Genomic DNA, 17,156 nt, shown 5'->3' with positions numbered 1-17,156 from the left:
TCTCTCTCTCTCTCTCTCTCTCTCTCTCTCTCTCTCTCTCTCTCTCTAGCTCCCTCCTTCCCTCCCTCCAACTAAAATGAGGGTTAGGGACCATGTGTCCTCCACTCACTCAAGTAGGAGATAATGGGTAGATGAGATTTAGAATTTAAAGGAATTTTAAAGGTTATCTAGAACAACACAAATCAATTTAAAGATAAGGAAAGAAGGGGCAACTAGATGCTGCAGTGAATACAGCACTGGCTCTAGAATCAGGAGGACCTGAGTTCAAATCCGGCCTCAGACACTTGATACTGGCTGTGTGACCTTGGGCAAGTCACTTAATGCCAATTGCCTCACTTTCCCCTCTCCAAAAAAAAAAAAGATAAGGAAAGAAGCTGGGAGGTGCTATATCATGACCAGTGGTCATATGGATAGTACTGGGATTCAAATCACAACTTCTGACCTCACTGTCTATCTCAATGTCTCTAATTACTTCTCTCTGCATCCTCTCCCCTCCAGAACTCCCAGGAAGAAGTGCCCATAGCTCCTGGCCTGGCAACCAGCACATAAGTACCACTGTGAAGAGATTCAAATGCTATGTAAAGCATCAACTCAGAGTAGTGAAGACATACACACAGCCCCTGGAGATGGGTGGGTGGCTCATCTGGAAACACCACATTCTAGAAGGACCACTCTCTTAACTCCTGACTGCTTAGCTCCTGAAAACTGAGCTCTGACGCCCCCTCTATCCTTCGGTCAGCTGTGTGGCCACAGGAGGTGGGAGGTACAGTGGGAGGGAGGCAGTGCTGGAAGGAGCAGGCAGCACTGTGAGGTGCACTCAGCACACTGTCATTCATTAGCATGGACATATGGAATAGTCATCGTGGGAGGAAACAGACCCAGGCAGCCCCCAACCTGTTTCCTCCCAGTGCGGCCATGCTGCACCACCACGCAGCTCCCCCAACCCCCAGTGAGCAAGGGGATCAGACAGTAGGGCTCAAGGGGTGAAAGAAGGGGGACAGACAAGAAAAAAGGGGCTGCCTAGGGACAGAGCTGGGACTCTCATACCCCTGACCAAATTCTAATGCAACTTCTACCCACCTTCTCACCTCCACATTCTATTTGCTATCATCATTGATTTTGCAAAATACGAAATATAAAAAAGTAGCCGACAGGATGTGGCTGCTGACAGCCAGAGCCCTTGGGGTGGGGGGAGGTAAAGAGCCGCACCACTGAGCTCGTTCCCTCCCTCACCCGAAGCGCGCCCGGCTGCTCCCGGCCAGGAAACCAATTTATTTTGTTTTGTCTCTGTTCTCTGAAGGCACAGCAGAGACCGGATCGGGCTGACAGCCAAGGCTCGTGCAGTCGGCTGCCAAGTGAACAGGAGGACAAGCAAAAAAGAGGGGAGGGAACAGAGTTGGGAGAGGTGGGGGCGGAGATGGAGACTCCTCCTCTTACCCTCCAAATCCCAGAAGAGGAGAGAGATTAGCAATTGTCAGAAGAGTTCCTCACTCGGTCAGTGACCTGCCAGTTACTGGGGCCACAAAGCAGGTCATTTTGCCTTAGGAGCATCAGACTGGAAGAAAAGTGAACACTGATAAAATGTATATCTTGGACCTTGGAGGAAGGAAAAATAGAGCAAGTTCCTCCTTAGGGAGTCCGGGTCCTTCCCAAATATATAAGGACTACAAAACCCAAAATGCAGTGCAGCCTGGATAGCACCCTGACTTAAAAGGGAATTACTTTTCACCTCTTGGGCACCATTAGCCATGGGAAGGAAGGGGAACTGGAGAGACAGCTCCTATTTGTGCAGCTGTGGATGTGTGGATGTAAGATGTGGGCAGAGGCAGGCAATATAGGAATATGATGGTGCCTTTCCTCCCTAAGATTTCATTCAGAAACAACCCCTTAGAGAATTCTTAACCAGTAAGAAACAGAGGCAATCACAAAAGATACAACAGATACTTATGATTATAGGAAATTGAAAAAAAAATTAGACAAACAAAAGCAATACAGTGAGGTAAAGCATTGAGTGGGAAAAAAATCTTGATATCAAACATCTATGATAAGCGGCTGGTATCCAAGATATGCATAAATACTTGAGACAGGACCATTCCTCAATGGATAAACAGTCAAAGGACATAAATAAAGTTCTCAAAAGAATTGCAAACTATTAATAACTATAAAAAGGACTGTTCCAAATCACTAAGAAAAAAAGTACAAACCAAAATAACTCTTGAGGTTTCATCTTTTCACACCCAGAAAACTGGTTATGATGTCAAAATATGAAGGGGCTGCAGAAAGATAAGACACACTATAATACACTATTGGTAGAGCTGTTAATTGGCCCAATCATTCCAGAAAGTGGTTTGGAACTATGCTAACAAAGTGACTAAAATATCCATATGCTTTAACCCAAAGATCTCGCTACTAGTCACACATCCCAAGGAAGTCAAAGACAGAAAAGACTCATATATACCAAAACATTCATCTTTGCACTTTTAGTCATAGGAAAAAAATAGGAAAAAAGTAGATGCCCACTGGGCATGAATGTAATAGATTATCACTGCACCATAAGAAACAATTAAGGAAGAATTTGGAGAAACATGGAAAGATATATGAATTGAAGAGTGAAATAAACATAACTAGAAAAATAATATATATGATGATTACAGTGAAAATGAAAAGAGGGGAAAAAAATGACCAAACTTATCCCTGGAGGAGAATTAAGAAGCTGCCCTCTCACCCACACCCCAAAGAGGTGGGGAACTATGGATGTGGAATACTGCACACATTCTCAGACTCAGCTGATGGTTAATTAGACTGAACTTTTTTCCCCTCGTTCTTTTTTCCTCTTTTCTATGAGGGATGGCTCACTGGGTAGGGGCAGTGAGGAGGGATAAACTTGGAAATTAAAGTGATAGAAACACAAGAGGTATTAATCAAACAGTATTTTGAAAAGGAAAAAAGTAACAATTCTCCAGTTGAGTAGCACACAGGCAACTGAAGACTGCCTCCCCAATTCAACCTACCCTTAGGAGGGAAAAAAGGGGTATCCATCAGACTATCCTGAGATCTTTGTAGAGTAGGAGAGATCCTTACTTGGGGCAAAGAGGAGATAGTGCTTAATAAAGGAAGGGGATGAAATTCAAACAACACTGATCATTCCCATCATTCCTGACTGCCCATAGTAATTACTCCATTAAATAGCTTTATCACTTGATCCCACATAATCTTGCAATGTTCTTTAATTGTTTTCAGTTTTCAGTTCAAGTCTTGCCTCCCCCATCCAAAGATTCTAAACTCCTCAGAAAGCAGGGCTGTTCAGTGAAAAGAATTCTGGATTTAGGGGAAGCTAGGTGTGGCAGTGAATAGAGCACCAGCCCTGGACTCAGGAGAACCTGAGTTCAAATCTGGCACTTAACAGTTACTAGCTGTGACTGGGCAAGTCACTTAACCCCAATTGTCCTGCCTTCCCCCCTGCAAAAAAAAAAAAAAAAAAGAATTCTGGATTTAGAGTCTGAGGACGTGGGTTCAAATCCCAGTTCTGCAACTGATCAATGACCAGTAAGAAGCAAATAAATACCCGCTGAACCAAACAGCGAAGGTCTGGAAAGGATACCAGGCAGATCAGAAACATAGCTGCAAACTGAGAGGTAGGCATCAGCCCCCACCAGAAAAATTCCTAGGGGCTCCTTAGGGCATTGAGACAGAGGAAAGAAGGAAAAGGAGGATTTATAAGGACAGTGGGTGATGAGGATCTGGAAATAAAAAAAGTTCATGGAAGCTACTAATGTCAGCAGGTCCTGAATGAACCTCCCCCGCTGGGGTGCTGATGCTGGATCGACTGTAGAAGCCTTGAGAGTCTTTCATGAAAAAGCCTTTGGACGGCCTGTGGTTCCCCCACCCCCAGGCATGTCTGAGACATTACACAAGTGCACATTTTCTGTCCTCATATATTTCCCTAGCTCCCAAAGCTTTATTCCAGACCCAAGGGCAGGAGACCCTAAGCCAGAATGCTTATTCAGGCATAACCCCTAGCCCCACCAATGACACTTCCCACGCCAGCACTAGCTTCCCATGGTTAGGAGCAGATGCTCTCCTAGGAAGTTAGCCCACTAACTTGCTGGTTGGGTTCCAGGACTCAATACCTCAATGCCAATACTTTGGAAATACCAAAAAGACAAAACAGTTCTGATCTGATTCTTATCCCTACAGCCTACATGATATTGTCTGGTATCTCAAAAGCACCATCTAATCTACCCCTTCACAAATGTTCACTAAAAGGCATCCAGAACTCCCCCACAGCCTTTGGGAGAGATGGCTGGCCTGGGAGAGAGCAGATTCTGTTACAGGCCAACAAAGCTCCAAGACAAGGGATCACCTACAGTGCTTAGTCATTCATGGAGAAGCATCACCAGAAAAGTCACAAGTGATCTGCGGGGCAGAGCCCACATTCCCATGTACTTGAGACAGAAGAAAAATGCCCTGGCCATCACCACCCTAATTCTACAAAGCTCTTAGGGTAGTTCTGCAGTTTACAAGCTGCTTTGTATCTATAATCTCATGAGCCTAATAACCAACCCCAAGATCAGCAGAGGAAGGATTTTGAGTCTTATTTTACAAATGAAAAAACTAAGGCCCAACAGGCAAGTAGTCAATCAATGGTACAGTGAGGACCAGGATTAAGTCTCCTAGATCTTCCTTCTCCAAGGTTCTTTGGTCCTTTTCACTCCACCAAAAAGTCAGTTCCAGACTGCTGAGAACCTTCACTGACAGACCTTAAGAGGGCAGGGCCTATCTGATACTCTTCTTCAAGTACACACGTTAACTTCCTTTCTACAACATTCACTTGCCTGTGAAGACAGAAGTTTATAAACACTTCTGGATGGGGAGTAGAAAGCTAGGTTCCAGGTTATCTAGCAAGGGAACAACAATACTTCAAGGTCTAATTCCAGTCCTATCTCCTTTAGAATGCCTTTCCTAACTACACCAACTCACACTGACCTCTCCCTTCTGCCAACTACTATTACATTTACCACAAAATTTAATATCTTATCATACACTCTTAGCTATGGATCTCTTAGAGCACCAACTTTTCTTGTTTGGATTTTGGTGTGTCCATTTTCTTCCCCTGACAATGTTTCTTGGTGCCACACAGTGTTTCAGAGGGTACCCAGAAAGCTCAAAAGCTATGCCAGCAAGATTCAAGTTTTAGCAGGTCCTACCAAGCTCAGAAGATTTCTACTGCCCAAGGGCTAGGTACCCTAAGTGCAAGAGGCATTGAGGCCACCAACTGATACAATTTTTTTTTTAACCACAATAACTTATTTATTATGCCATCTAGGGATTGTTATGAGCCATGCCCTTGTAGGGAGTACAACCTGATATGAACAGGGATCTTGTGACACACCAACATATGTATGTGTGGTCTATCCAGTGAATTCCTTAGGGAAAGACACTGGGTTTCACACTTCTTTTTTTCCCCTCCCACATGTACACACAAAATGTTCAATATATCTGTTGTCTTGTTCAATTGCTTCATGTTTGTTGGTCTTAAATCTCCCAACCAGACTATGCACGAACATGGTTTTGTTCTTTTCTGTATATTGCTATTCAGTCTTCATGTTTTTCATCCCATCACATACATGACCCACTGCAAAATCACCAGATTTTGCTCACAAGTTTATTATTTATTGACTTTAGCTGAGACTACCATTACAATAATAATTCCCTTTTTGTCCACTTAAACATGTCCCAATGAATCACCCACTTTGATTTTATTCCTTATCTTCTAGGTGGTACAGTGCATAGAGCATAAGATCTGAAGTCAGGACTATCTGAGTTCAAATATACCCTCAGTCTCTTCTCTTACTAGTTGTGTGATCCTATTATACACAAATATCTTGAGAGCAAGACTGTACCTTCTGCTTGCTTTGAAATAACCACAGAATTATCAAGTGCAGAACACAAAAGAGGCCCTAGTTCATTCCTGCTGATTAACTTGAGAGGGGTAAGGATGAGAAATAGGATGAAGTCCCTGGACCCTTCTCCAGTTCCTCTTATGCAAAGATGCATAAGTCCCTCCACAAAGCTGTCACCTGCATATTTCAGTATGCCTCTATACCAGTGGAGGAAAACATATAACTAATGGCATACAAGCCATTACCACTTCTAACAACAGCCGAGCTTTGGCTGGCTGGGGATGGGCAGACATGCTTTCAGAAATAAGACCTTATCCAACATAAAGGATCAAACCATACATATGACAAAGTAAGGCAGAGACCACAAGCAAACCAACCAAAGCACAGGACAAAAATCATTCAACTGGGAGGGAGGGAGGGAGAAGGGGAGCAAGAAGACACATATTACAGCTGTGTGCATGTCTCCCCTAGCAGCTCTAGCACCGGTCAGTCACCTCCAATTCCAGCCATGGTTCCTATCTTAGGCCAACAGGTTGACAGAGCCCTACCTCCTCATCGGAGCTGTCCTCCGCATATTCATCTTCTTTCTTTGGTTCTTGGCTCTGGATACTGGCTTCCTTTGTGTTCTGCAAAGTGGCACCAGCCTAAGGACAAACAGGAATAGATTAGTTCATCATGAATGAACATCTGAAACTCATATGCATGGGGTCATCAAATGACCATCAATGAATCCCTGCAAAAATCATGCCCCTAAGGACTTCCCTCTGCACTTGGGCATGACCAAGTAGCTACTGTCTCCTACTATGAGACATTCCCTACAACCATTCCCCAGGCAAAGAGATCCATGGGATAATTTCTAATACAGGAAGACACAGTCCCCGGCTAATACTGAAACCCAGGTTTCTGGGGCCCTTCTTCCCAACTCTAACCCCAAATCCTCAGCCCAGTCAATACTGCTGAAGCTACTTTGGACAGGTAGCCTACAACTTCAAAGAAGAAGGGACAACTAAGAGCCGCAGGCATGTTGGGGAAGGGAAACTCACATCTCCCCACTACCAAGCTGCACTGCGGCTCAGGATTCTCTACACAAAGAGCTTTTGCAGTTAGTTTTTACAAGTGCCTCTGCTGCCCTAGCCAGGCACTGTGCTAGGTGCCTGAGATAAAAACAAAAAAATTAAAAAGCCCCAGACCTCAAGGAGCTTCCATTATATCAGGGAAGATAATATGTACAAAAATAGAAGACAAATACAAGGTAAAAAAATTTTTTTTGTGGAGAAAGCACAAGTAGCTAGGAGGCTAAGAAAGGCTATATGTAGAAGGTGGGAACTGAGCAGTTAAAAGGAAACAAAGGATTCTAAGGGATAGAAGTATATTGGGAGTACATTCCAGGCCACAAGAGTATGAGGGACAGCAAAGTCAGTCTGGCTGAACTTTAGAGTGTGTAAAGGTTGGAAAGGTAGTGTGGGGCCAGGGTGTGAAGAACTTTAAAAAATAAATAGAAAAGCCATCAGAGTTTACTGAGTAAAGGAGTGATGTGGTTAGACTTCCACTTCAGGAAAATCACTTTGGCGGCTATGTGGAGAATGGATTGGAGAGGGGCAAGGAGCCCAATTAAGAGGCAACTCTAAGAGTCCAGGGGAGAAGTGATGAAAACATGCTTCAGGGTGATGGCTGTGTAAGCAGAGAGAAGACAGAGGCAAGAGATTGTGTGAAGATGAAAATGACAAGATCTGGGTCCTTTCTTATTACCTAATAGCTTCTGCCACCTCCTTCATGGGAACAAGAAGATAACCCCTAACTACTGAATTGCAAAATGAGACAGTGTGGGGCTTAAGGCTGGTTAAGTAACAAAGCAGTTCAACTAAGGGCTTCAAAAGTCCTGCCCCCCCACACCTCCCCCACACTCCAGTAACTTAAAAAACGGCTGTAGGGATGCCGCTCCAATGGCCCCCACACATCCACCCTACTCTGGGCTCAGACCCAGGAGGGGAAACTGCGGCCCCAAGAAGGGGAGGAGGTGGGAAGAGGGTTGGGGGAGCTATTGGAAAACAACAAGGAAGGAGAGAACCGCTAAGATACCAAAGCCAACACAGAGCTGCTTACATATCACAAAGCAAGAAAGTATCACTACTTCCACCATTACTCTTTGTAATTCTTAAGTTTTTGGAAACCTTGGTTCTTATCCTTACAGGGGTCACCAACTCACTGAAGTGATGGAGGAGCTGGTGCCCATAGCATCTGTGTTGTGGGGGTGACAAGGACATAGAGAATGCTATTGGCCTCGAATGAAGGACAAACTTCAAGGAAAGCCTTTCTGCTTTACCCACTCTCCCAAGTGGCCTGAATTTATCTCCAGTTCAATAACACTGGGGTCTAGAGAACCCTCTTCTCCATAAAATCTGAATGCAGACAGTTCCACTGTGAGGCAGGAAAATCTGAAGTCAACAGGTTTAGGTTTCCTTTACAATTGAGATATGCAGCATCATCCCAGGCAAAAAGAACTGGGGGCTGGAACTGACACCCCTTCACCATCTACCACACCCTGTCTGGACTATGCCAACAGCCACTACAGCAGGTCAGTGAGTAGGCGCAACACAGCATTCGGATCTTGCCCTGGAAAACAGATTCTCCCCTCTCCTCACCCCCTCTCCCACTGGGGAGGCACAGACCAGATCGAGTTTACTGGAGGAACTGGGGAATGATCGGAAAAACAGCCCCCATCACTCATCCCCCTGAGGGAAGTAAACTTCTTGCTGTGTAAGGATCACCTTTTGCTCTCTTTAGCCAATGACTATGTGTCACCCCCCCCCAACCTGACATAAAGCACTATACCCTATATCCTTGCTGCAAAAACAAAAGTCTTGATAAAAAAAAAAAAAACCTTTTTTTTTTAAATAAAGAAAAATGAGAGGTAAGATTTTTTCCAGGCAAGAAACAGGGTGGAATTCAGTTTCCACATCTTCCTTCCATTTCTCCCTTTCATTTGCTCCCGCCCTGTGTGTACAGGAACCTCCCAACTAAAAGTGGGTCAGAACTGGCCTGGGCAGCACCTCAAACCAAAAACACCGAGAGACTGTTCAGACATATTCCCTGTCCAGGTAGTTCTGCTCTTGAAGTGACCTTCTGATGCCCATGGGTACAAGGAAGGACACCCTTGGGGTCCTTCCTATCTCTATCATCAAATCTTAATGGTAAATTAAATACACCACTGTGAGTTAAACCTCAGTTATACATGGTTCCAGGTCCAAAGAAGGGTCAATCGATCCAATCATGTTGTGGTAGGAAAAAAAATCTAACTCAGAGGACAATAATAACACTGAATTCATGGGGACTACAGCTGCAGTATTCTAGGGAAACTATGCTGGGCCAACCTGGATGTCATTCTTGACTCTAAACTAAGACATTTCTTCTCCCCCAAATCTCAGTTTTCCTATAGGTATCTGCCCTGGTTTTATACTTAGCAGAATATTTAAAGTCTGGCAATCCAAGCAACAAATTTGTTTAGGAACACTTTGGTGTAAATTTCTCAAAGCTTATGATTTATTCATTACATTAAGGTCTGTCTGATCAAAGGTATTACTGAGTAGACATATTTGATAAGCCTGGCTTAAAGGTGGAAAAAAAGACTCAAAATGCAAAACTACATAAGAAATTCATGTAACTTGCATTCCTTTGAAATCCAGGAAGAATCTCTAGAGAAGAATGCTAATAAGAAGATAATATGGGCACCATACTTGAGGAAAGATATAAATAAGCCTAAGAGTGTTCAGATCTACTCCTGTATCTTTGCCAAGAAAACTCCAAATGGGGTCCCGAAGAGTCAGACATGACTGAAAAACAACTAAACAACAATAAAGAGTATCCAGAACATGCTGACTGAGGAGGAGTATGAAAGAGTAGCACAAATAAGAACCCTGTCAGAATTATTAAAGCCCAGAATGAGATGAGGCTGGCAGGGAGCACTAAGGACAATGAAAAGGAGTTCCTAAGCTATGCTGGAAGCAAAGGAAGGATCAAAGAAAGGAAAGGACTGCTAAACAGGAGGCTAGAATAGCGACAAGAGACTACAATGAAAGGGATAAACAAGCAAACTTTATCTTTTTAAAAGAATGATCCTTGTACTAGAAAAGATAAAACAAAAACGGTTAACAGGAAGCAGAAGCCCCAACCCCCTAAAAAAGTGAAAAGAGAGTCAAGCAGCATGTAGTTGTCCTCAGTGTGTTGAAGTCACCAGGCTTAAATAAATTGCATCCTACAAGACTACAAGAAGTGACAGATGGGATTGCTAAGAGGCTGTCAGTAATCTTTGACGGACTCAAAAGTCCCTGAGCTTAAGAGTCTCCTATAGTCACATGCCAAGCACCTACGGCATGCGGCAGAAGGAAGGAATTCCATCTCCTTCAACACCCATGGGAAGTACTAAGCTTCTCAAGCCCAGAATAAGCACGAGAGCCAGGCTAACAGAGAAAAGACAATAAAGCTGCAGATTGTTCAGTGTCCACCAGAGGGCAGCAGGCCACTCTAAGAGCTGACCAATAAAGACACAAGCTAGATGGTAATATTTTAAGGGGGGTTCTCAGGTTCTCTCCTTGGTGAGTTCATAGGACTTTTTGTCTCTATTTCTCCTTTGATTATCAATCATGTGTTTCTTTGCAATATCCCTCGTGTTGCTGTCTGGTGCTATTTTTGTACATTTATTGTTCCCCTAACTAGTCTGTAAAAGCAGGATCTTGTGTCACTTTGTATCATCCACAGGATCTGGCTCAGGGCCTTGAATACAAAAAGTATCAGTGCTGGAAAGCAGCATCCCACAAAACAACCCCTTAACAGCTTCAGCTAACCTGGTTGTCGTTCCTTCTTGTCTCTCCAACTGCCTCTACCCTGGCATGCCTCTAATTAAATCCCCCCAAAAGAATGGAGGTATCTCCAAGCCTAGAAAGGAAAAGCCAAGAGGATTAGAGACTTTTATATCACAACTATCACGAAAGATCCAAAAGGACTAACTGGAATCCTGAGTTCCCCACCCTATATCTTGCATCAATGCCCCCCACACATTTACCTTACTTTTGAGCTCAGAAGTGATGTCAAAGGAAAGCTAAGACAAAACCAATGCAGCTAAAATTACAAGGGAAGCAAGGAACTGGCAAAAAAAAAAATCTTTGCAGCAAGTTTCTCTGATAATAGTTTAATATCCAAACTATACAAGAAACTGATTCAAATTTTTAATAAGATTCTTTCTCCAATTGACAAATGGTCAGAGGATGTGAACAGGCAGTTTAAAAAATAAAGAAATCCAAGTTATCAATAGTCATGAAAAACTGCTTTCAAACATTATTAATTAGAGAAATGCAAATTAATGTAACTCTTAAGTTTCTACCTCATATCCAGCAGTTGGCAAAAATATGAGAGGGGTTTTGTGAAAATAGACACACTAAGGGGCAACTAGGTGGCGCAGTGAGTAGAGCGTCGGCCCTGGAGTCAGGGGGACCCGAGTTCAGTTCCGGCCTCAGACACTTAACATCCAAAAAAAAAAAAATACTAGCCGTGTAACCTTGGGCAAGTTACTTAACCCCAACTGCCCTCCAAAAAGAAAAAAAAAGTTAATGTTTGGGGCGGCTAGGTGGCACAGTGAGTAAAGCACCGGCCCTGGAGTCAGGAGGACCTGAGTTCGTTTCTGGCCTCAGACACAACATCCACACAAAAAAAATACTACCCATGTAACCTTGGGCAAGTTACTTAACCCCAATTGCCCTCCAAAAAAAAGAAAAACAAAATAGACACACTAATGAACTCTTAATGGAGGGGTGAATACATCTAAAATAGCTGGAAAACAACTTGGAATTCATGCCCCAAAAGTCACTAACCTGTGCATTCCCTTTGATAAAGCAATTCCACTACTAGGCCTATATCCTAAAGAGATCAAAAAAAGAGGAAAAAGACCCATATGTAGAAAAAAAGTATTTATAGCAGCTCTTTTTATACTGGAAAAGAAACAAGTGGGTACCCACTGACTGACGAATAGCTGAACAAATTATAATATATGAATGTGGTGGAATACTCTTGAGCTATAAAAAAAACCCACTACAAAAGTGATGGTTTCACGGAAGCCTGGGAAGACCCCTATAACCTGATGCAGAGTGCAATGAAGAGAAGCAAGAGAACAAGTAATCGGTAAAAAAACAAGTCACTTTGAAAGACTTAAGAATGCTGATTAACAATAGGAACAACTGCACTTCCCGAGCACCAATGATGAAGCATGCTACCCACCTCCTAACATGGTGCTAATGGATTCAGCGTGCAGAATAAGACATTTAATTGTTAAACATGACCAATGGGAAAAATTTGTTTTGCTTAACTATACATATTTGTTACAAAGATTTTGTTTTTCTTTCTTTTTAATTTGCAGGGCTGGGTTGGGAGGATAGAAAAAGCCAAACAAAACAATAAAGAATAGACCTAATCTCTAATTCTTTTAAATGTACCAATCTTTCAAAATAAAGCTGAATTCTCTAATTTAAAGCTTTACTATGCCTTACACCAAAATGTATTGTGTAAAAATAATTCTGTTAAATAATTTAATTCATTCATTCTCCCAGTCATCCCCGAGTCATAGGAAAGAACAGGAATTATTCTCCCATATTTCAGAAGTGAAATCTCTCACAGTAGGATTGCAACTTCTCCTTTATCTCACAGAAGGTCCAAGATTTGGGCACCGAACCCAAGTCTTCATGAATGTCAATCCCAGTAGCTGCATAGTCTAAAGTACACAATGGAATCAGACTACCATCAACACTAACTGGCTGTATGACCATGAATAAGCACTTACACCTAACCTCTGTAGGTCTCGATTTCCTCATCTGTGAGCTAGGAATAACAGCTACTAGGTAAGGCTTTATCAAATAAGATCAAATGAGATTATGTATGTAAAGTGCTTGGCCAATCTGAAGGCACTATTTAAATGTCAGCTATTATTATTATTATGCTGCCAAGGCCCTAGAATCTCCTCCTCTTCAAATCCCAATTTCTTAGCTCAAACCCGGAAATGTGTACGTATGATCTCCCTAGGCCTCAATTCTCAGTACCAAAATTTCACAGTCCACTCATACCCAAGTATGGTGTAATACAAAAGATAGACCAGAAGTCAGAACTGTGTTTAAGTCTTGGCTCTGCTCAACAAATACTTATTAAGCACCCACTATGAGACTAGGCAGTTGGGTGGTGCAGGGGGTAGAGTTCCAGGTCTGGAGTCTGGAAGACTCTCCTGAGTTCAAATCTGGCCTCAGACACTTACTAGCTGTGTGACAAGTCACTTTAACTCTGCCTCAGTTTTCTCATCTGTAAAATGAGCTGGAGAAGGAAATGGCAAACCACTCTAGTATTTTTGCCAAGAAAATCCCAAATGGGGTCATGAAAACTCAGACATGACTGAAAAACTATTAGAGAAGCTGAGTATATAAAAACACAAATATGAAAATAGTCCCTGACTTCAGTAGTTTACAGGGTGAGGCTGAGGTCAGGCAATGACATGCACTCAGATAAATAAATACAAAAGCACTGAGCCAGACAGGGTCTGAGAAGCAGAGAACAAGCACTAACTGCAGCAGAAATCAGAGAAAGGCCTAGTGGAGGAGGCAGCACTTGAGTTGTCTTGAAAGGACAGAGAGATTCTAAGAGGGAGGAGCTGAAACAGTCAGAAATTTAAAAAGAAAGAAAAAAAAGAAATGTGTACAAGGAACAGCAAAGTAAGCCAGTAATTAGAAAGCAGTCTAGAAAGACAAGTTAAAGTCTGACAGTGAATGAGTCTTTCTAGTGTTTGTTTACTCAGTTCACACTTCCTAATCAAACCTTAGGAATGGATAAGTAATACTTTCCTAAACACTTTCAAACAAATTATCTCATTAAATCTTTATAAGAAATGTCTAGAGGCATTTATTGTCCTCACTTGACAACTGAGGAAATAAGAATAAGTTAACTTGCCCAGTACCTCATAATTCGTTAGTGGCTGAGTCAAAATAAGAACCCAGGTAATAAGAAAATTAAAAATAAATAAATGGGGAAAAAAAAGAACCCAGGTAATTTGGATCTCTTTTTATTACACTAAACTTAAGTCTGAGAAGACCTTAATGAGAGTGCTTGGATACTTACTTTACAAGCTCTGTGACCTTGGTGCAAGTCCCTTAGTCACACCATGTGAGCTTAGTTTCAAACTGGAAAGTGCTATGATGCCAAGAATAATCCTACCATAAGAGTAGTCTTAGGACAACGACAAATACTCAGCTAAATATGTTACTTTTAGTCATTTTGTTTATTTCTTTTTCAAAGCAAAAAACAAATTCAACATGTCAGTTTCATAGCTTTTCTGTTTACTTGTATCTCCCTAACAACTTCCTTCTATTCTCTTCTATGCCTTAGAAAAATATTCAATGGCACTTCTTTTTTTCTTTTTTTTTTCCTGGTACCCCTATGGCATGATCTCCTCTTAATTAAAAAAAATCCTCCCTTGAGATTTGAATATTATCAGCCAAAACAAATGCATACTTTGAGAGAAAGAAAAAGAGAGGGCAGGGGAAAGGGAGAGGAAGAGAAAGCATTTAATAAGCACTATGTGTCTGGCACTATGCTAAACTCTAGAGATATAAATAAGACACCAAACAACCACAACAATGCTCTCATGGAGCTTACAATTCTTGTGAGGTTAATATATAAATGGAATCTAGAAAGCTGGAAGGTCATCCATGATAGCATGGCATGGAGATGCTAGGGGAATGAGGATATGAATGAGACAGGGGAATGAAATAAGGCCAAAGGTTATCAGAGCCCACAGTCATGACAGGGACAAAGCCCAAAGTTCTAGTGGAGAACTGGAGATGATGGCCTGAGCAGCAACTACACTGTGTGGAGATGGCCATGGAGGGCCTCAACCAAAAATGTACACGTCATTCTGCATCTCAAGTTCATCACCTCACTGATAGGGGGTAGGTAGCAGGCTTCATAATTCAGACCTCTAGAGAGGTAGCTGATCATTGCATTAATCAAAATTAAGCCTTTCAAAGTCCTTTTTCATTAAAACATTGTATAGACATTGAAAAAATTATTCTCCTATTTCTGCTCACCTTACTTTGCATTAGGTCTTCTCAGGTTAACATCCATTTCATCAAGTTCTAATGTTAGGAAATGTTTCTTTACATTGAACCTAAATCTGTCCTTCTACAACTTCCCTTTAATGCTTTTCATTCTCTCCACAGTCAAACAGAACAATATATAACTCAAAATCTTGTGGAAATGAATGATGTAAACTAAAAATAAACATAAAATTTAATTTTAAAAAATTGTATCACTAACAGTCCATATTGAAAAGTATACATAGATATACAAAGACAAACGATATGGGTATAAAGTGAATTTGAGGGAATGACAAAAAAATTAAGGGATGAGAAAGAGGAATACACTGGTTGCAAAAGAAAGGGAGAGATAGAATGGGGTAAATTATCTCACATGAAGAGGTGAAAAAGACCTATTGCAATGGAGTGGAAGATGGGAGAGGGGTCAATAGGTATTGCTTGAACCTTACTTTCATCAGTATTGGCTCAAAGAGGGAATAATATACACAGTCAGTTCAATATAGAAATCTTAGCTGACAAGGAAGTAGGAGGGGAGGAGATTAAAAGTGAGGGGAGGGAGGGGGATTGACAGAAGGGAGGGCAAATCAGGGAAGGTGGTAACAGAAGCAAACACCTGTGAGGTGGGAAAGGGTGAAAGGAGAGAGAGGATAAATATAAGGAAGAACAGGATATATATACATATAGGTATAATACATATACATATGGTATAATACATAGGTAGTAATTATAACTGTGAATGTGAATGAGATGAACTCTCCCTTAAAATGGAGACAGATAACAGAATAGATCAAAAACAAGAATCCTACAATATTTTGCTTAGAAGAAACATACCTGAAGCAGAGAGACACACAGAGTAGAGGTAAAAGGCTGGATCAGAATCTCTTATGCTTCAGTTGAAGTAAAAAAAGCAGGGGTACCAATTCTGATCTTAGACAAAGTAAAAGCAAAAATACACCTAATTTAAAAAGATAAAGAAAGAAACCACATCTTGCTAAAAGGTACCATATTATTGAAACAATCAAATTAGAAGAGCAAGAAATAGTCCACCTGTCAGATCTAGGGGAAGGGGAAGAATTTATAACCAAACAAGAGATAGGGGCATTATGAAATGTAGAACAGATAATTTTTTTTTTTTGCTTTTTGGAGGGGGTAAGGCAGAGCAATTGGGATTAAGTGACTTGCCCAAGGTCACATGGCTAGTAAGTGTTAAGTGTCTGAGGCCAGATTTGAACTCAGGTCTTCCTGACTCCAGAGTCAGTGCTTTATTCACTGAGCCACCTAGCCACCCCCCTAGAATAGATAATTTTGATCTTATTAAACTGAAAACTTGTATAAACAAAACCAACACAGTCAAGATAAGAATGGAAGCATAAAGCTGCGAAACAATCTTTACAGCAAGTGTCTCTGATAAAGGCCTCATTTCTCAATATATAGAGAACTGAGTAAAATTTATGAGAATACAAGTCATTCTCTAATTGATATCAAAGGATATGAAGAGGTACTTTTCAGATGAAGAAATCAAAGATATTTATAGGCACATGAAGAAGAGCTCTAAATCACTTTTGATTAGAAAAATGAAAATTAAAACAACTCTGAAATACCACCTCACACCAATCTGATTGGCTAATATGACAAAAAAAGGAAAATGATAAATGTTAGAGAGGATGTGGGAAAACTGGGACACTAATGCACCGTTGGTGGACTTGAGAACTGATACAACCATTCTAGAGAGCAATTTGGAACTATGCCCAAAGGGCAACCAAACCATGAATACCCTTTGATCCAGCAATACCACTACTAGGCCTGTACCCCAAAGAGATTATAAAAAAAAGGAAAAGGACCTACATGTACAAAAATATTTATAACAGCCCTATATGTGGTGGCAAAATATTGGAAACTGAAAGGATGCCTGGCAATTGAGGAATGGCAGAACAAGCTGTGGAATATGAATGTAATAGAATACTATTGTGCAATAAGAAATGAACAGGCACATTTCACAAAAACCTTGACTTATACAAACTGATGTAAGGTGAAATGAGCAGAACCAGGAAAACACTGTACAAAGTATTAGCAACATCAAGTGATGATCAACTATGAATGCCTCAGCTTTTTTCATACACACAATGATCCA

The 17,156-nt window shown here is 41.4% G+C and overlaps 1 protein-coding gene across 2 annotated transcripts in view; it reads right to left on the bottom strand.

Moving 5' to 3' along the window:
• Nucleotides 1–17,156, bottom strand: part of BOP1 (BOP1 ribosomal biogenesis factor) — a 69,236-nt gene that overhangs the window by 35,155 nt on the left and 16,925 nt on the right. For both annotated transcript variants that reach the window (XM_069097035.1, XM_069097037.1), the window contains exon 3: nucleotides 6,452–6,547. In XM_069097035.1, the coding sequence (XP_068953136.1) occupies nucleotides 6,452–6,547 (96 nt within the window). The remainder of the gene's footprint in view (nucleotides 1–6,451; nucleotides 6,548–17,156) is intronic.

Source organism: Petaurus breviceps, unplaced genomic scaffold (assembly GCF_028583685.1).
Source record: "Petaurus breviceps papuanus isolate PSGF00001 unplaced genomic scaffold, PetGlider_PUasm1.0 350, whole genome shotgun sequence".
Lineage (NCBI taxonomy): Eukaryota > Metazoa > Chordata > Mammalia > Diprotodontia > Petauridae > Petaurus > Petaurus breviceps.
Note: the sequence above shows the minus strand (reverse complement) of the source record. Positions and strands in the feature narration are given on the sequence as shown.